At 38.4% G+C, this 20,172-nt stretch overlaps 1 protein-coding gene across 1 annotated transcript; it reads left to right on the plus strand.

The window, feature by feature from the left end:
• The first annotated feature begins 8,886 nt into the window (after positions 1-8,886).
• LOC104529469 (kell blood group glycoprotein homolog) lies at positions 8,887-20,008 on the plus strand. The gene is made up of 8 exons (XM_010173786.1): positions 8,887-8,904; positions 13,910-14,051; positions 15,510-15,713; positions 16,298-16,422; positions 17,359-17,505; positions 18,309-18,371; positions 19,283-19,471; positions 19,859-20,008. Exons 1-8 carry the CDS (start codon positions 8,887-8,889, stop codon positions 20,006-20,008), a joined length of 1,038 nt encoding a protein of 345 aa, XP_010172088.1.
• Positions 20,009-20,172: the final 164 nt, after the last annotated feature.

The following is a 20,172-nucleotide window of genomic DNA, read 5'->3' on the forward strand; positions in this document are numbered from 1 at the left end:
TATTTTATTTTATTAATGGTACCAACTTGGTACCAATGGTACTTTTCTTGTTCTCACTCAAAATATTAATTATTTTTTAGTGAGAGCTATGTGACTGGATATACTTAATCATTTTTTTAAATCGTGGTTTAAGACTGTGATACAGTAATTCAAAGATCTCGTTCCACGTTCAGTTTATTTTGATACTTGATCTTAATGGCTGTCATAGCTGAAAAAGGTATCCCAGAAAGATACATAAATCCAAATGGAAGAAGTATATTGTTGGCTGTGCTTACTAAATCATGATACTAATTTTTCCATCCCATCCACTGTTTATGAAGAAGTTTTTGTTGAAATTTAGCTAGTAAATTTCCATCTTCCCTGATGTCAATCGGTTGTTCTTGCGAACTAATTTGAGGTGTTGCATTTTTATATTTTTAACAAATGAGTTCAAAACCTTGTGAAACTCTTCCTCTGGAAGATTTTTGAACAGGTTAGAAAGTTCTGTTTCCAGTTTCTCTAAGTGTACATTTATGAGAGTTTTTGTAGATAACACATCATTTTTGGAAAGAAAAGTGCAAAAATCTCCACTGCACGAGTTTCTTTTGAAAAGGTCAATGCACCACAGATACAAAAGATTTTCATGGTCATTCCCCATCTTGTTATAAAATATTGCAAAGGTTCTACTATTTCAACATCTTATTTTTATGAAATTAACCACATTGGTGACATCCTGTAGTACTTTATGCATGTTACACTTGCACAGTTTTTTACAAAACATGTTTATTAAAGAAGTAATTTACTGTTGAGAATATAGCTCCTCTGGTAGATCTTTCCTTCAGGGGCTCACAGAAAGTGGTTCACATCTTTCGCTATCAAAACAATCTAGCAAGTAACATAAGCTGAGACATGTTAGAAACATCTGCCCTTTCATCCAGCTGCACAGCAAGCCTCTCACACTGTGTAATTTGTGCTGATACTTGTTTCTTCAGCAGTGTTTTCTGTGCATCTCCTGACAGCATTTGCTGATAAAGGAACGCAGTTTAGTTTGCTGCTGTACTGTGTGTTATTTTAGCCATTTTTAGTGTGGCAGGAAGAACAAGTGTTTCCCCAGTGGTGTGTGGCTTTTTGTCTCTTGCTATGAAGTATGAAACCACAAAGGAGGCTTCTAAACATTATTGTTAAATTCAGTGAAATTTTGTACGGTACTAGATTGAATATCACATAGCTTGAAACATGGCTGATAAAAATGTAGAGGTTTGTCTTCATGTGCTGGATGCCTAGTTTTTAAGTGTCTTGCTAATTCTGACGGCTTCATAGTGTCATTAGGTAACTTTTCAAGGGACATTATATAGGGCAAGGTACTTTCTGTGCATGCTGATTTGCATGACCAGCTGAGTGCTTGCGTATTTTGACTGTATGTGCTTGCGTGTGTTTTTGTATATACCTGAGGAGTATGTGCTCAGCCTCACTACTGGCTCGACCTCAAAAAAAATCAGAGCCACGGCAGCACCCATGCATCATCAGGTTACTGGATTCATCAATCTGTAGCAGTACAATCCTTAGATTATAGACTCTATTAAGAAGAATAGCAAGTATAGAGAGTGCTTTGAACAAGTGTCATAAATACCATATATACTACACTGTAAATGTTTCAACAGGATTGATTAGTTCTAGATTTAACTAAATTATATAACAATGTACTAACATCTGTTATTAGTTATTAACATACTATAGTACAATCCTAATGGTACAAGTTGTTTGTACAATTAGAGAATTGGACATAGATCATTTAAGCAAATTGCTTACAAAAATTATTCTTAATTCAGTATTGCTAGAGTATTAGTATGTTACAATTCATCTCATGTGTAACAATTAAACTACAGAACTTACAGTTGTTTCATGCAACTTTCTATTTTCTTGGTGATCCATTCCAGGGAATGATTTTTGTTTTCACGGCTAGGAGTCACCTGGAGTGACTCACATGCATATACTCACTGCACGCCTCAAAAGCCAGGCCAAGTCTACCTGTCTGGCAATTAACTGACAAGCTGGCTGATACTGCTGCCATTCTAGCTGCTGGTTTTCATTCTGCTGCTGCTGCTGTATTCTCAATTACGCTCATGCTCAGGAATTATCTAGAAAGTACTGGACCAATATTTTTTTTTAGGAAGGGGGAAAGTGAGGGTCGATAATTTCTTCACACTGCAGAAAATGACCCTCCAGTTCCTGGGGTCATATCATGTTGTGCATTTGGATGGATCATTAGGAAGTGCCAAATTTTGACGTAAAGAAGATCACTTTCAAGGTTCTAGGCAGTGACCTAGGGCATGACCAAATGTCACCATATTGCATTCTTGGTGCCAATACCTGTGAAGAAGGTCCTTCATTGCATTGTATAGCCTTACCATCTTTATGTTGATTGTTAGGCAGCCAGTTTGAAGTCCATAGTTCAGATGGAGATGGACACCACCCAGACCATCTTCCAGACTGTCTGCCTATGAGTCAAAAACAACATTACAGAGACGAGGTGGGTGTTAGCTGAACCTGAACTCCCCATCTTCATGGAGACAATTAACAAAGTACACATACCTGTGTACTCTTTGTAGAGAGGCTATCAGTACCTTGATTTCAAAAGCTACTCAACATGCTGCAAATCCAGAGGGAGAATTATGGGTGATGCATAGATTACAATGGGCATGTGTGTCAAGGAGCAGTAGGAGGAGCTGTTCCATAAGGGAAGGTGAGGCAGGAACTTAGCATCACTGCACGGCAGGCAGGGACAGTAAGGGCATTGTCAGGCATGCAGTCCCACCGCATATGAGCAAGGATAGCAGATAAGCTCTGTGATGGTAACTAGGGTCAGACAGCAGTCCAGTGATTGCAGACAAGTTCATAGTGATAAGGCAAGTCCAAGATCAAGCCAGGAATTCAAGTCCAGGAATTCAATTAAATTCAATTATTAAATATAAATTTTTATATTTAAAATATAAATCTTTACTCTGTTGCATAGAAAAAAATTCAAGTTCTCACTGGTAGAGTAACTGCAACAAACTACAAAATCATTAACAATAGCCTGAATTGATATTATAATTAAGTTTATTTATTCTTAGAGATTTTGCCCAGTGTAGCAATAAAATGAGATACTGAAGTAAAACAGAAAATAATACAAGACATTTATGTTCAGTAGGATTATGCCTAAGGAAACTCAAGAAAATAAGGTGGGTGTTTTGTAGTTTTATCTTCAATGTCTTCCTCTGCCATTCTTACTTTCAGTTCTTTCCCATTCTCCTGGTTTTCTTGCCTGATCTTCTCTACCCTCCTATCTTCATTCTCAGACTTCCCTTCTCTAGCACCTGAAATCAATTCCTTTTCTGTCATCAAGGCTACCCTTCCTGTCTACTTCTTGATTCACACACCTTCCATCCATTCTATCCACTTGGCTTCCAGGTCTGACTATAGTCTTCCTTTTGGATGGATTGATAAATTTTCAGTTTGAAGGACACACACAGCTCAGGCTATCCCACCTTTTTTCTCATCATCTTTAACAGATTCAACCAGGTAACTGAACTATCACACATTGAGCTAGTCTGTGGTTACAACCTTTGGTCTTTTCCTTCCTTCCTAGCTCCTCTGAACCTAAAGTCTTTTGAGTGATGTTAGTGGTTGAAGAATCCACAACTTTTCTATCCTTTTTCCTGAATAAAGATGTTGAACAAGTGACCCAGAGCCCAGAGAAGATGGACGAACAAGTTGCCCAGGGAAGCTGTGGATGCCCCATTATTGGAAGTGTTCATGGTCAGGTTGGACGGGGCTTTAAGCGACCTGATCTAGTGAAAGATGCCCTGACCATGGCAAAGGGGCTGGACTACATGATCTTTAAAAGGTATCTTCCAACCTAAATCATTCTTTGATTCTGTGATTCTATGTACCTGGTGGACTGAAGGTAGATGAGAGAGCAAGTATTTGGTGCAAAAAAAGGCAGTGAAAATTCCCATCTGCATATGCGACTAAGTTTCTGGGAATATTTTTGCCCCAGAAGGGATCATTCTATGTCACCCATAGGGTAGTCAGAACGCTCTGCTAGATCCCTGACTGGTAGCTCCAATTCTGGGCTGTTTAAAATGAGTTTATCCTGCTGTCAGTCCTTCCACCCACAATGGAAAACATTATGGCTCTCAGGTTATACTGCCTCCAGTTTTCTGAACTTCTCTACAAGCTCTTGCAGTGCTACAGCTTTCTGCTGTTTTAAAAACAAATTTTTGGTTTTGATGGTTACCAAAACTATTCCTAACCTTTGGCAGACAGTCTTTCATATAAATGAGAACTTCTTTAATGTTTCTTCAATCCACAAATCTCACTGGTAGTACTATCACTGACCATTTGAGGTGGAAAATCTTGAATTAGACAAGTTTATTTTTAAAACTAAGTACGGTTTCTTTGTGAGTGATAACCTTTCCATGTGAGTTTTCAAGATGACCAGTGACATTAACATTGCTGTATCAAGTTTTTCTAATGCTCTTTTTTAAATTTAATTACATAAAGCTGGCAAATTTTTGTGCCGTCTATGTTACATACATATTTTTGGAAGGTTGAAGCTGGAATATCAATCTATGAAGCAAAATTTTACCCTACTGAACTGTTGCAGGGGAATGTACTATTCACACAATATAGAAGATCAACATCTCAATTAAATGTCACTTCAGAACATTTGACCTCATTGATTTTTATAAATATGTAAAGGGTGAATGTCAGGATGATGGAGCCAGGCTCTTCTCAGTGATGCCCAATGACAGGACAAGGGGCAATGGGTGTGAGCTGGAACACAGGAGGTTCTGCTTAAACTTGAGAAGAAACTTCTTTACAGTGAGGGTGACAGAGCACTGGAACAGGCTGCCCAGAGGGGTTGTGGAGTCTCCTTCTCTGGAGACATTCAAGACCTGCCTGGACGCCTTTCTATGTGATCTCACTTAGGTTCCTGCTCCAGCAGAGGGTTGGATTAGATGATCTTTCGAGGTCCCTTCCAATCCCTGACATTCTGTGATTCTGTGACAGATATTAAGAAAATAACTGCCTGAAATTTGCCTAGATTCCTACCCATTTGAATGTATAAGAAATGCTTGCAACAACATCTATCAAACACACATCAATGCACTTAATAATTCCACATTTCTTTGAATCATTCATCTATTTAAATCTAAGAGGTATCTAAAAGATAATTGCCATTAAACATTTTTATGTGTGATAGCTGGATTCCATGTCCAACACCGTATTCTTTCAATGTGCTGATCAGTGTTAAATTTGGAAAAGCTAATGCACTGTATAGAGAAGAGAAGAGAAGAGGAGAGGAGAGAAGAGAAGAGAAGAGAAGAGAAGAGAAGAGAAGAGAAGAGAAGAGAAGAGAAGAGAAGAGAAGAGAAAGAGTCTGTCACAGAGAAAAAAGCCAGAGGTCCTCTCACTAATTTGTGGACTCAAGAGAGCAGAGCTGTCATCTGTGCCTTAAAGATAAGAATGAAATCAGTCCATAAGGATTACTTGTGACGTCTCCCCTACACACACCCCAACCCCTCTTCCTGCCTCTGTAGTTAGAAAAAGTTTATGGGGAAACTTTTTGTCTTCACTTTCAGTAGTTCATAAAGGTGTCTTCAAATAAAATTATGTGCTAGCAGGAAAAACACCACCACCATATTCTTGTATGTGTAAATACTTCATGTATTCAGCTTACAAGATCCCCTAGGCTCTACAGGCTATATATTCAATAAAGATGTCAGACTGAACACTTCCATCATGCAATCCCCTTCAAGGCAGACCTTTTTCAAGGCTTAAATGCATGTATAGACATTACACTGTCCTATGACACCTAACTAAAGAAGACTTCCATATCCAATTGGTAGTGTGGAAAATGTAAGATATGCTTCCCTGGTTTATTGTTGCCAGATGCAAGTGTGCTCTGTCCTTACATCTGATAGATACAAGAAACTCTGCTTGAAAAGGTACATAACTACAGTGTCCGAATTACTCAGCTTCAGCTAATGACTGCAGTCAAACAGATTTTTCTGAAGTGTGGGTCACATAATTTTGGATAAAAAATGTCTTTCCCCTGGATATCTCAGAGCACAAACACAGAGAGAGCACCTATGTGAAGTAAATCCACATTCTTTCCAAAGAGAGATATGAATTTTGGGATAAATAGAAGTTTTAACAACTTGATTCTCTCCATAACAGTTCAACTTTCCTACTGAATTATTTAACAACTCTGTTGCAGCAGAATACTACTCAGGAGCATACTCTTCCAAAGGAAACCAGCAGTCGTGTCTGTTAGATCCAGTATATAATGTTATTATGGTCTGTGATAACTTGGGAGAGGGAACATCACCTCTATGACAGATCTTGCAAGACAACTTTCTCAGCATCACAGCATCACTGAAACATGTACTAGTTAAGAAACCCATTCTCTTTACTGAGAAAATGGTGTGCATTTCATTTCCTGAAACATCTTATGCACACTTGTAATGAGGTGGTGATCCAACTGCTTTTCGAGATGTGTCCTGATTGGTTTACAAGGTCTGGAAGAAATCCTCCGTATATATACATTCAAAGTATTTCTAGAGAGTGTGTGTGGGACAGTCCATATGGTGTGGCAATATCAATGTAACATTTTGTCAAATTATGTGGTAAAATTACATTTAATCAAGAGGAGGTGGAGGACCTTTTTAAAAGATGTTTCATGAAACCATGTTAACTCCAATCATATCCCATTGGCATATTGACCAAAAGGTATTTTTGGTCTTCTCAAATTTCATTTTAAAACTGAATTCTTCAGTCAAGGTTTTTATTACTTACTTCAATTTGAATTACATTGTGTTCAAAATGATCATAGCAGTTTTAGAATAAAAAAGGCAATAAATTCCTTGCCCCAAGAAATTTAAAGCCTAGATAATGTTCACTAGAGAGAAGTAAAATTAACTGCATTACTTAAAGCCTGGGAGCTGTTAGATGCTGTAATTATTAAGATGGAAGAGTTCAGACACATAGATAAGACAGACAAATAAACTACATATTGTCATGAATAGACTTGTCTAGTCAGTTTACAAAGCTATCTCCACTGTAAGATCAATTATAATTAAACCTAGTCAGGTAATTACACACATTTGCATGCCATTTATTTGTCCACACTATTAGTGTAACTATGGAACAGTGTTTGTGAGAGAGTACTAGAATTGTAGCTATTGTGAAAAAAGACATAAAGTAGGGAAGAGTGGGAAAGGCTCAAAGGCAAATGTTGCTGAAACACATGGAAAACTTAAAGCTATGTTGAAACAAAGGATTATAAGGGCTGAATTTTGTTACCTATTCCCATTTCTCAGTTTGCACAAAGATTTGACCAACTGTAAATTAAATTAGGGCACAACAACCAAAGCACCTCTGTATCTGTTGGACAGTATGGACCACAGTAATGCTCCTCCCAGTGATGCAAGAGTTGTGACTACCAAAAGGGTATCTTGTTGCTTCCACCAGGTCAAATCTCAATCATTTATGCAAGAAATATTTTCAAATTTTATTCTGATATTAAGCTGAAGAGAACTGACCTATTGCAAGGAAAAAAAAGGTCAGCAAGGTTCTTTTTTACAGTATTTACAGTTGTTTTGGTAACATAGAAATGTGTAGCTACCAGTGACCTGAGAGGTAGAAAGAACCTCTTTCTACCTCTGTAAGAGTAAGTGGTTTTAGCCATGTAAGAAGTCTAGTGGCACAGTATAATCACAGATGTTAAAAAATTATGCAAGCTCCACAGGAATAAGGAAAAATTCAGATTGATGAAGGTGGGAGGAAGATTTGTACTTTAGGAGAGAAAGCAAAGGTTTGTGAAGCTCTGAACAACTGAACAGATATCTAATTATCTTCAGACTAGTGAACCAAGGCATCATATTCACCTGAGAGACTAGCAGGGTGGGGAGGTAAACAATTCTGTCCTGGTGTTCTGCTTATTTCAGTCATTTTGGAAGCTGACACCAAAGGGGTCCCCACCATGTCTCTCAGTTCCCAGCTGACACTTGAGAAAATCTCAACTCCCAACATCCACTACTTAGTTTTTAATGTCTCAGGTTCCCAGTCCTCAAAGCAGAGAAACTTCTCTCACAAATATTTCCAATATGCATCCTTCAGGAAGCAAAGACACACAAGCTGACCATCACCTGAGAAGCAATGAAAAACTCTGAATAGAATCAGTAATGAATTTTTTTTATGCCTCTTAATGCAAAGGAAAAAGAATCCATTCATCCTTTGAATGGACTTTTGGTTGCAGATGAGAGAAAGCAAAAAGCACATTGGCCTTTCTTTTGTGGGAGGAGGAGCACTTGGAGCCGTAACCCACACTATCTTGCAATAGGCAGAGGCCTCCAGGCCCCAGAGCAGCAGGTTGAAACAGGCTAGTAGCAGTGAGAATATCAGAACAAAACAGGCTCGTTGGGTGGCCAGGATAGAGAAGCAGTTGGAGAGAAAAGAAGCAGCAAATAGTTGAGAAGAGGCTGAGGGAGATAGAGAATCACATAGTTCTGTTCAAAAAGATTTCAGTGCAGCTCCAAGAGACAGAAAGACACACGGGTCACAGTGAGAGGCAGAAGGGAACGAAACTTACAGTTTTATGATAAGTAGAGGTGTTAGGAAGAGAAGGTGGGTGGTGAGTTGCAGAAATATATCCATTTCCCTCCCTTTTATTTTCTTTAAGGGCGTTTTTCTCGGAGTGTTTCTTCTCTTTCCTCCTCCCCACAGCAATCAGCCAAGCTGGGAAGAAGAGATTGGCTCTGAACTTAGTAGTGTGTCTTGGCACAGAAGACTGATAGTGAACAAGTAAACAGAGCTGACAACTGTGGTAACCACAGGAGCAAAGGCTGCTCAGTGACAAGGATGAGGATTCTTCCAGAGGTAAGGTAATGGGTCTGTCTTGCAGTCTGCTGAGGTACCTTCATTGCATCGCACTCTTTTTCTTCCCCTGTAATAACTACACTGCTTATTGCCTTAGGTAACTGGAGCATTTGAGGTTTTGACAGTTTGTATCCAGAAGGGGCTTGCCCAGATCTCAGAATTAACATGTGGGACGTTCTTGCCTTTCCTGTTAGTCATTCTAATGGCCATTCTGAGGCTTTATTCAGATCTATTTGAAGCACTGACCAACAAGTAGTAGTAGTAATACTAGTAGTAGTAGTAAACAACATAATAATCTGATTATTTTCGTCTTTTATTGTATCTCAATTTTTTCAATGAATTATTTTAAGAAAATACTTATGCAGAAACACGCAGATTTTTTTCCCCACAAATAATTGTGGGTAAACATGGCATAGATTTCTGAATGTGAGAATGACATGGTAGGCCTGATCATTCCCCATGTAGTGCAATGTCCTTTCCTGATTTGATGTCTTATATAAATAAATAGTAAAGTGTTAATTACATGTTTACAGACAGATTGGATTGAACTGAAGTGGTTGTAATGCAAACAGTCATTTTATCTTGCTTGCATTTTTCTGGCTGAAGAATTTGCAGAAATCTTTGGTTTATATATCTGTTCTCATATTTCTGTGTGATAAAGATCAGACAACAATAATAATTTAAAATAGTTATTGGCTATGGTTATGCTTCAAAAGTTTAGTAGTCCAGAATTTATATTTCAGCAAACTTTCAATTTAGTTTCTCATGTTAGCAGGTACTCTATTTGAACACGGACTAAAATATTATTTCTCAAATGGCATTTAATTAATCCAATTTCTATGCTTAAGTGATTTGCTGACAAAAGATAAATTTAAGAAAATGTTGAAGTTTTTGTGAGTATTGGGGCATTAGTCTGAAAACATGTCATCCACATGACTAATATGATAAACATTATTTGGGTAACAGCCAAAGTCAGTAATTCATGAATAATCTGGCTGAAAAATAATACCCCTAAATTGTCTGGTAAATAGTTATGAAAAAGAACTTAAATTCTCTTTGCCTTTGATATCTTTATTTTAATTTATTTTCATAAAAGTTAGATGCTTCTTTTTCTGCAACAACACTAAACACTGGGAAAATGCAAGATGAGGAAGAATTAGGCAGAGGAACTTCAACTTCCCTGCAGAATTCAGGCGTGGCTCACAAACAGAAAGAAAATGCTGAAGGAAAACCAAATTCTTTGGCTGGTTTAGTTGCATCAAACAGTTCTTGCTTTGGTGATAACAGTATCTGTCAAGACACTACTAGCCTAAGTCATGCTTGCATTTGAATCGGATTATTCACGTAGTATATAAATTCACAATTATTCATTTTATAATTGAGGATAATTACAAGTCACTTCTCATGTTTTTACAGGTATTTGATCTCACTTAGCTACAGTGAATCCATTTAAGTTTGAGCACTCGCACATTCTTAAAAGCATGAAAGAACTGAAACTGCACTAGAAATTCCATTTATCTTCAGCTTTATGCAAATACTAATCATTCTTCTCACTTACTTATAAGTGAGTCCCATATGGAAAAGTTCTGTCAGAGATTAAAAGCTCTTTATCCTTTCCCACATGCTTGTTCAAACTATTCACTTGTCTCTTTATATGGAGCATGCTGGATGAGGCAACCAAGCCTCAAAACATACCACAATAAAGTGCTTCTGCTTCCTGCAAGCTACGTTATGTGACCTGGAAATTTTTATATCCCACTGTCATTTCCATCTAGTTAAATCCACACTTTCTTGATCAAAGATCACTGCATTAGGAAGGGCTCTGTATTTCAGTGCCTGTGTTCTGTGAACCACTTAGTCCATTTGTGGCATAAAAGTGAAGTTGATACTACCTAAAGAAGTTGACAGGGATATTTCTCAGGTCAGTGTCTTTATAAGAGTACTGAAAGAGCACATATTTGTTTAGGTTTCTTTAAGCTGCTGTCATGAAAAAGATATAGGGGATAACGAAGTATGACAGCTCTCCTCTTTTTTCTTTATGTAGGTCCACAAGTTCTCTCACATCCAGGCCCAGTAACAGAGGCAAGATTAGAAAGACATTCCTTATGGAGGGTGAAGTGTTTGAAGAACACTTTTTATCCTTATGGCTCACATAACACAGACCTTAATCCAGTTTCTAAGTAGAGGTACACAACCAATTGCCATTCCTCTGTCTCTTCTTTTGGGGTATGCTATTCTTTTGGGGTATGCTATTCTTTTGGGGTATGCTGTTCTCAGCCAGGTACTTCTCTAACTGTTTCACATTCTAATCTTGAGGGGGTCCGTCTAGTTCTCTTACAAATTAAAAAAAAAATTATTATTTGATTCATTTTCCATTTCAAAAAGAACATAATGTATGGGCCCAATATAGATGTTACTGGTAACCAGAAGTTTGGCAGAAATTGCAGTGACAGTCTTTAAATACAAATTTCTTGTTTGTATCTCCACAGTCATGCCATTTAGTACTCAAAAGAGAGAAACAGATGTCCTCTGATGACATGAGACCAAAGAATTGCAATATTATTCATAGTAGGAAAAAAATTGCTGTTCATAGTAGGAACAGGCCAGATTTTCAATGTGAAAACCAAGAAGTTTATTGCAACAGAGAAGTCAGGAGCATTGTGAATGTAAACCATTCATTCCCACCTAAATGGTGAGAGATGAGGGCCTGCATGTTGAAGAATACTTTTTCTTCTTCCTTTTCAGCCAAGCAAATTTTCTTTCACTCACTTCCCTTTTAAGTCATGACACTCTCTACCTGAGGAGTAAAAGCTAAAGTGTTTTGCTACAGGGTCGTATGAAAGGAATTTGGATTTCCTCCCTTCTATTTCCTACACTGTACTTTGCAAGTATGGTCATGTTCTGTATCTAGCGCCTTTTAATGCCAGGATTCACTTGTATGTACTTGCTCTTCACTTAGTCATTCTGTATCCTGATTTAAGAAGTCAGGAGAATAGGATTTTAAAGGGAGAAAAGCAATTAGGGATTTAACCCTTATTAGTAGTTTCCATGAGTCAAGTAAGCTGACATATGCCTTTGAGAGGCTTCTGTTAATGACTGAATAAAATGCACATTTGAAAGATATAAAATTATGAGGACTGTATTTCTTTCTATGTTTTCTGTTCTGTTAATGTTTTTGCACAGGAATTGTATATAGTATATTAGGCAAGATGATTAACAGCAGATTCATTCCTCTCCTTAGCCTTTTCTCAGGTGAAGGGGTATATGCTGTGAAGTGCTTAAATTCTTGTAGGACTTTGCTCAATTTCTTCTTGTGGTTTTTGTAAAGATCTATGTTTTCTGTTTTTGTGGAAACGGAGGTAGATATCAAGCATGGTGATAAATGCAGTTTAGCTGCTACATGTAAGGGAACAGCAAGGGCAGACAAGGGAAGACAATCTAGAACCTGAGAGTCATGACAAGACAGGCAAGAAATAATTACTTTACCAGCAAGTGGTACGCCCCCACAGTACGGGAATGAGGGGGGTAAGGCAGGTCTGGTGACAGTAGCCAGGGTCAACCAAGAGTCTAGATTGCCAGGCAAGTCCATTGTGAAGAGGCAAGGTCAAGGTCAAACCTGCAGAATCAAGTCTGTAGTTTAAGATCAGGATCCAGATCAATGGATACATGGCCTGTGACAGGCATGGCTGCTCTGCAACATAGCTCAATGGGGATCATGCTTGAGAGCTGCAAAAAGCAGCTCCCAAGTGAAGAAGAGGACACCTCCACTGAGACTGCTTCTAGCTTTTTCTCAAAGAGCTCCAAGGCCTGTCAAAGTTTCTCAAACAGCTTTCTTTTATCAGAGAACCAGGCTCGAGCACAGGGAGCTAAATTGAGGCTGTGGGGACAGTACACGCCAGGCTCTGACACTGGCATGTAAGACTCTCAAAGTAGCACTTCCATCAGCTTTCACATCTATGAGATTTACTCCTTTCTTACTGTATGATTTCTTCTCTATCCTTCTTCTTCCCCTGTTCTCCATTATCATTTGTTGTTTCCCCTTCTGCCTCCTTTTTCTCATTGTATATTCTTATTCAGTTATTCCACTTTTAATTTTTTCAGTTCTTTCCCTTTCCTTACATTACCAGCATCCATTCCCATGTCTGTTATCCTGTAATCTGCTGTTCTCCAGTCTTATGTACATCAAAGTAGGTAGAAGCAGTAGACCCACACATTAAATGTCATTTTATCTAACTTAATCCAGGTAGACATTAACAGTGTATTCTAACATAGCCATCTAGCTTCCTTTGCAGTCAATGGAGAAAAAGATGGGTAATTCTGGAGAATGCTTCAGAACATCCTAAGACAGATGTCTAAAATAGAAGCTGTACTCTACTCATAAGGTGCCTGTCCATCTTCACTGACTAAAAAGACACACCTAGATTATGAACACAACTAAATTTAAGTGAGATAAAACCTGTCTGTATATAAGATCTCTGTAAGAGCTTACTGCAGTTTTTAGAATAGGGCAGATCTTTTCTCCCACTTGAACCACACTATAGTACTTAGGATGCAGGAGTTATTTCTTGAGGAGAGATCTGAAATTAGTGCTCAGGTTGCCAGACTGTAACAGAATAAAGAACCATCAGTGTTAGCCATCCCATTATTAGCTTTATGGGCTTAAAAAGGCTTTGATATCTTCAGGAGGTATATGCAAGATGATTCCATAAACCACAAGGAACTATGGAGGGACAGGGCTCCTCATGGCAAGCTGGCTTTTTGATGCATAATTCATAACACCCTGTAACTGTAGCTGGAAAACACAGGGAAATAAAGGAGGTGAGGAAACCCCCAGGCCTGCAGTCATGCAGATAACCTGGATGACTGTTGGCATTCTGACACTAGTCCTTTGAGTGATTTTCTAGTAGATTAGGTGGAAGATAGAGTATATGACCAGTGCTAACTTTAACATGAATTTTTCTTTCTTTGTTTTTTTTTTCTGTTTGTCTCATTTTTCTCTCTTCAGACCTGTGACCAGGAGCTGAGAACAGGTGCAAAGAAAGAACGATGCCTTCAGGGGAAAAGTCTACTTCTGTGTACACTTATTCTCAGTAATCTCCTTGGCTTTACACTGCTTATCACCTACATCATGATGTCTTGTGGTCTAGGTATAATATGGGATATCCTTTTCCCTGCTTCCTCATCCACCCCATTTGTAAGATCCCTTTCGCTTCTATCTTCCTCCGTTGTGTATTAGACTTAGCGTCTGTGTTAAAATTCAGATTTTCAGAATCTCAAAGAATAATAGTTGTAAAAATGTACACTGTTCTGCCTCTTCCTTGGGTCATAGTAGGGAGAGAACCCCACACCTGTCCTCCTTCTCTGCCTGCCATTTAATATACTTGGGCCCAGTTTTGAGGGAGAGCATCATTATATTGTCTTGTATCTCATAATTGTGTCATGCTCTGTCTGTAGTCACCTCCAGGAAACTGGACTGAATCTGAGATTTGGAGCTCCTCCTCCACCATTCTATGTTTGACTTAGTAGGTCTAGTCCTAGTTTTCTAGCACAGACCAGTGCAGTCACAGTGTAAAAAGAAAAGTCATAGTCTCTTGCTAGTGGGGGAGCTGTGAGCATAGACCAGAAATACTAATTTGCCTTTCAAATTTGCTAAGCAACTATCTGCAGAATAGTCCATGTAAATGTTTATGCATACAGAATAGTCAGTACTGAACGTGATTTTATATTGGTGGATACAGACATTCCCTGCTCAAAAATAAACATTACTGACTCTTCATCTGACATTTTTTCTTTAGCTCCTGTTATGTGTTGGAGGCTGTTCACTACAGAGATCAAGGAAAAACTGTTAGTTCAGATTTTGTCTGTTTCCTCTCCGTCTATCTCCTCCCATGTCAACTGTTGAAACCACAGTATGGAAAGTCTCACTTTGATTTACAAGTGTCTTATTTCAGTAAATAACTGATCTGATCTGATGTTGATACAAGACACAACCAAAATGAGAACGCATACTCAGTGATTTGTAGCAGTTTAGATAAAGGGATTTTTAGATCAAAGCAAGATATACTAGAAAGTCTTTGTCTTGTTTTAACAAATGTCATTGCTGTGAAAAGTTTTGCATGCTTGTACATCTCTCTCCACATTTTAAACTTATCTCCTTACTTTCTTTGTGCTATGCCCTTCTTTTGCTTTATGTGTTCACACCATCAGTTGCTTCCTGCTATCATTTGGCCAAATTTGACTGATTCAGAGAAAATACACTGAGGAGGCAGAATAATCCAACCTGTGACTGCCTAGATAGTATGAACAGAGGACTCCAACTCTGTATTGGTTACCTGTCCTTTATTTAAAGAGGTTGCCTTATGAGTTGCAAAGGCAACCTTCCTGTGAAGGCAGAACACACTTTGTTCCCTATTTAGTAAAAACTTACAAGGAATTCAATGCTCTGCATGCAAAGGAGTTTGTGAGTTTGTACCAAAAATAAATCTTTCAGGACAAATGTCCCACAGATAACTCATCTTTTTTTTTTTTTTTTTTTTTTTGTTTTTGTTCTCACTGTCCACTGTCATTGCTCAGTTCTCAGTTCTCTCCTATTTCCTTCTGCCCAGGATCCTGTGATGTCGAGCTGGGTCTTACACTCTTGGCCAGACTACTGAATTCTAGGAATGACAGTGTAGACCCCTGTGAGGATTTCTACAAATATGCCTGTGGCAGCTGGGAAGGCAAACAGTCAAGCAGAACCACAGGAGAATCACTAAATGCATTTGATGTGCTGTTGGAAGAAAACCAGTTGATCCTGAAAAGGCTTTTAGGTAGGGACAGTTGATTGGTGTGTTACCTTCAGCATCTTCCTCAGTCAGAGCTGAGAATGCTAATAACTGAGAGCACAACAATTCCTAACAGGGACTGAGTCCAGTCTCTTTGTTCTTCTATCATTACAGGTACAGATTTATTCTTGAGCATGTCATATTACAATTGTTGCATTTTAAACATTTTACCCCTTGCCAAGTGTAACAGATTAAAGTCACACTTGAAAATTCTGAGAGCAACCAAACCCATTTTCCTGTCAGCTTGGGAAAGTAAACCCTTTTTGCTCTGCTTGTCTGAATGTAAACTCTGGTCATATGTCCTGACTTCATCTGAGACTGAAGCCTAGATATGCACCACCTTCCAGTTGTGTTTCCATGCAAAGAAACTCACGTATTTGATCTCAGGAAGAGTCATGGCACTAGAAGTTATCTTGCTTTGAGTGACTATGGGAAGTGTGGATGTATTTACTAAATTGTTCTGAATCAAAGTGCAATGTAATATTTTCTTACAATCTTTCTCTGCTTTAATAATGCCCCAGCTTTTACTTTTACCACTTTTGTAGTTTTTAATCTATTTTTTTCCTCAGAGGGCCCACAGTTTGGGATAAAAGGCTCAGCTAAGGAGAAAGCAATCCAGTTCTATCACTCCTGCATGGATACCCAACAGATAGAATCCCAAGGAACAAAACCATTGAAGGACCTCCTAAATCAGGTGAATATTTGTGCTCTTTCCTCTGCCTTCAAAAGATAATTTCTGCAGGGAAAATGAAAGTGTGAAGTTAAGGTCATATGGTTCTACATGATGGAATTTTGCTATCAGCTGGTCCTGAAATAAGCTCATGGTTCACAGCACAACCTCTAAGTGATAAATCTTCTAGCTTTAAATGCTGTTTCAAGATTTGATTTTCTGACATCAGGTGCCTGAATTTTTCCTGATGACCTTACACATTACTTTAGGACTGTACAACAACCAAGACTGAAAACGGGGACCACTTTTAATGTCAGAATTTCTGTTCAATTGCATCCAATTTACAGATCAGGGAATATCTTGCAAAATGGGTGAAATTTTTGTGTCTAAGATCTGATGGTCATCCACTACTCCATGCTTCAGAGGAGCTTGTTTAAAGAGGAAAATGCTTCTCTTTCCATTCTGGGAGACTCCTCTCAGTGCCAGGGAGGGTTGTACATCTTCCTGCCAGCAAAGGGCATTTGTGCCCTATCTCCAAGGAGGATGTAGAACCTTCCAGCGGAAGGAACAATGACTGCAGACCCCGCTGTGAATCTGCTTGTCAGGGAGGTAGCACCTGTAATCCCTGATTGTCCTTCTGAATGGCTGTAGAAAAATGAGAACTCTTTCCTTTCTCTTTCTTCTCCTGCTTTTTTCCTATACACCTTGTTCCGTTGATAATTATCATTCGTTTTTCCTGTGTCATTTAGCAGTTCATTGCTTTGCTTAAGTGAAAGTGACAGGTCATTTTAAAGCCAGCAGGGTATGTAGAACTTTATGACTTTCCCCTGTTGCTATTTGCTTTGTTGCTTCTCAGTTGTCATAATGTCTGAGCTCATGGGGATGAAAAAAATATTTTGTAAATATGGATGAAACAAGGTTTTTCTCACCTCCTGTCATGCTGTCTGTCCCCCTCTCTAGGTTGGTGGATGGAATATTACAGATGTGGGGAAAGGAAAAGATTTTAATGAAACTCTTCAGACTGTCATGGGCAGATACAACACCTTTCCTTTTTTCAGAGTCCATGTGGGACCTAGTCCTTTTGACCTCAAGACCAATATTATTCAGGTGAGTGGACTAAAGAAAGAAAATGATCAGGAAACACTGAGAATAAAGTCAGTTACAAAGCCCATGAGACCCAGGCTTGCTCAAGTTAAGCCTATGTCCTTCTCTGAAGAAGATTTTCCTAAATTTCCATAAACTTTATGATTTTATTACATAAAAAGCACTTATTTCTGGAAAATGAGCAGATGAGGAAGAATAAATTACTTACTTTCCCTCATCTCTTCTGGCTGATGGTATAGCTTGTACTTCATCATGGAAGGGTCTGCTTCTACTTATGTTCATGGGTATGACTAGTACAATAATGGAGTCTAAGTGCTAAGTGTCTAATGCAGAGCTGTGTCGCCTCCCAACTTCTTGTGCACTCTCAGCTTCCTCTCTGGTGGAGTGGCGTTTCACTCTCTGGTGAAAAGGCCTTGACTCTGCATAAGCCCTGCTCAGCAGTAACTAAAACATCCCTTTGTTATCACCACTGTTTTCATGACAAATTCAAAACACAGCCCCATACAAGCTGCTATGAGGAAAATTAACTCTATGCCAGCCAAAACCAGTGCACCATGTAGAAATATTTAACAATGTGGGTTACATTTAAGTATCAGTCACTGCAGATTTGTAATCAGCTTGCAAATGAGCTGCAGAACATGATAGATCCACAAAAATTACTTAGCAAATGTTTTCCAAAACTAAAATCAATTTATTAACATTTCAAATTCTGAGACACAGAAATTAACAAAGCCTGTTGAACATATCCTCACATTTCCAGTGTTTCTGTAAATAATGAAATGTTTTTCCTTTACTTCTTTTTGCAGATTGACCATCCTGAGTTTGAGATGCCACCTAAGAGTAAATTCAAAGGGAAAAATTATCTTGAGGTAACATATCAGAGGCACCTTTTCTTCACCTTTTCTTCAGAAAGGTAAAAACAGCTATTTGCTGTAGGGATCTCCTTGAATTGCCTACTGGTTCAGAGTGATCTGTTTCCATGGGTTACGGTCAGTGACCTCTGAAAATATCTCCAGAAATAATTCTTTACAAAACTCTCTACTTTTCCAAAAAGTTAATTTGTAAAATGTAACCCTAAGTAATATGAACCTGGGTTTCCCTCTAAGTTTCACCTTGAATTATTTTTTTTTTTTTAAATATTATTGTCCAAAGTAAGGCTATATAAATTTAAATCTCTGTATTGGGGGAGGGATAGCTAGCATTTTTAAAGTTGTTTTAAAATGTTTTAACCTAAGCTGGAGAAACAAGGTCTTTACAACAAAGTTAATTTCAATTCAGCTCTGTCATTTTTCATTTACAAAAACTGAGTTAATTTCAGTTTCTCAGTCTGACTCTTTCAGAAGAGTCCTCAAAAAAATAAGTCTATCTACTCATCACAAACATTCCTTTGATACCTCATGAACATAGAAGCAAGGAGCTAGCATTTCCTCTCCAGCAAAAATACTGGCTCATTATTTTACTATATCTCTCCTTTGACTCCAGAGATGGCAGGCCTACATCTCTAAAATGATATTGGTATTGTAAGCTGAGATAAAAATAACCTTTTGGGAATTCAGTGTTCCTCACTGAGAGAGGAGCTGTACTTGGCAAACTGTATTCCACATGAAGAATTACATATGGATGTTGCAGTGAATAACACAGTTTTAGGGAGGGGGCTGTAGTGGTTTTGAAAGATTGAAGCTTATATGGTCAAGATGGATGGTTGGATGGATGGGTGGATGAATGGAGTGACTAGTTTTCAATCACGTTCCTCCCGCTGGTCATAAGCTCTGTATTGCAGGTTCTCCGTGTGTATCTCTCATATTTGAAGAAACTGGGGGACCTACTTGGAGTGCCACAGGATGATCCCTCTGACTCCTTTTCCCTTACCTTGTCCTTCATCTCTAACCTCCAGCAAGTTGTCACCCCACTGCAGGAAAGACAGCAGAGGAGGATGCTGTTCTTTCACACTACCATTAAGGAGCTACAGGTATCTATGCCTTAGAACTTGAGCAACACAATTACATGTGACATTCACATTCTGATCAAAACAGATATGAGACACTGTTTAGATGCCATTTCCTCGCAACTTACACTTTGAGTCTGTTGAGCTTTAAATAACCTATTTACTTACAGTCTTTTATTGACAGCAGTTGGATTTTTAAGGCCTACAACTCTCTTCCCTCTCCCCTGTGCTAATTCAATAAAAAAGCCAATTCTACTTTTCTACTATGATCAATACCTGCATCATAAAAACAGTTTAACTTGTTAAGAGTATCTCTTAATAGTATTAGAGAGACTATCCCAGTCTCCCCATTATTTCTTGTCAGTCAATTTAGATTCATAGTTCAGCATGTAAGCTTTGTTTTACTTCTAGGAACAGGCACCTGCTATTGACTGGCTGTCATGTCTCCAGGCTATCTTCCATCCTATGCCAATGAACTTTTCTCAGCCAATTGCAGTGCATGACATGGATTACTTAAGAGGCATGTCACAGCTGATTGAACAATGGCCCAAGAAAAGGTAGGAGTCAATATCTACGGTTGTAGTTGTTCATGCCTCAAGGAATATTATCTTCAGATACCATAAATTAAAGAGGTCTGTGTTAGAGGCTGCTGAATACAATAGCCTAATGTCCTGGTTTTTAGATGAAATAGAGCTGTTTTTAATTTTTAGTAATTAGAAGAGCGG

This window comes from Antrostomus carolinensis, unplaced genomic scaffold (genome assembly GCF_000700745.2).
Source record: "Antrostomus carolinensis isolate BGI_N321 unplaced genomic scaffold, ASM70074v2 scaffold47128, whole genome shotgun sequence".
NCBI lineage: Eukaryota > Metazoa > Chordata > Aves > Caprimulgiformes > Caprimulgidae > Antrostomus > Antrostomus carolinensis.

Coding starts and splice junctions, on each gene's coding strand:
- LOC104529469 (XM_010173786.1), top strand. Junction 15,714..16,297: donor GATCCTGAAAAGGCTTTTAG/GTAGGGACAGTT, acceptor TTTTTTCCTCAG/AGGGCCCACAGTTTGGGATA. Junction 17,506..18,308: donor TCAAGACCAATATTATTCAG/GTGAGTGGACTA, acceptor TTCTTTTTGCAG/ATTGACCATCCTGAGTTTGA.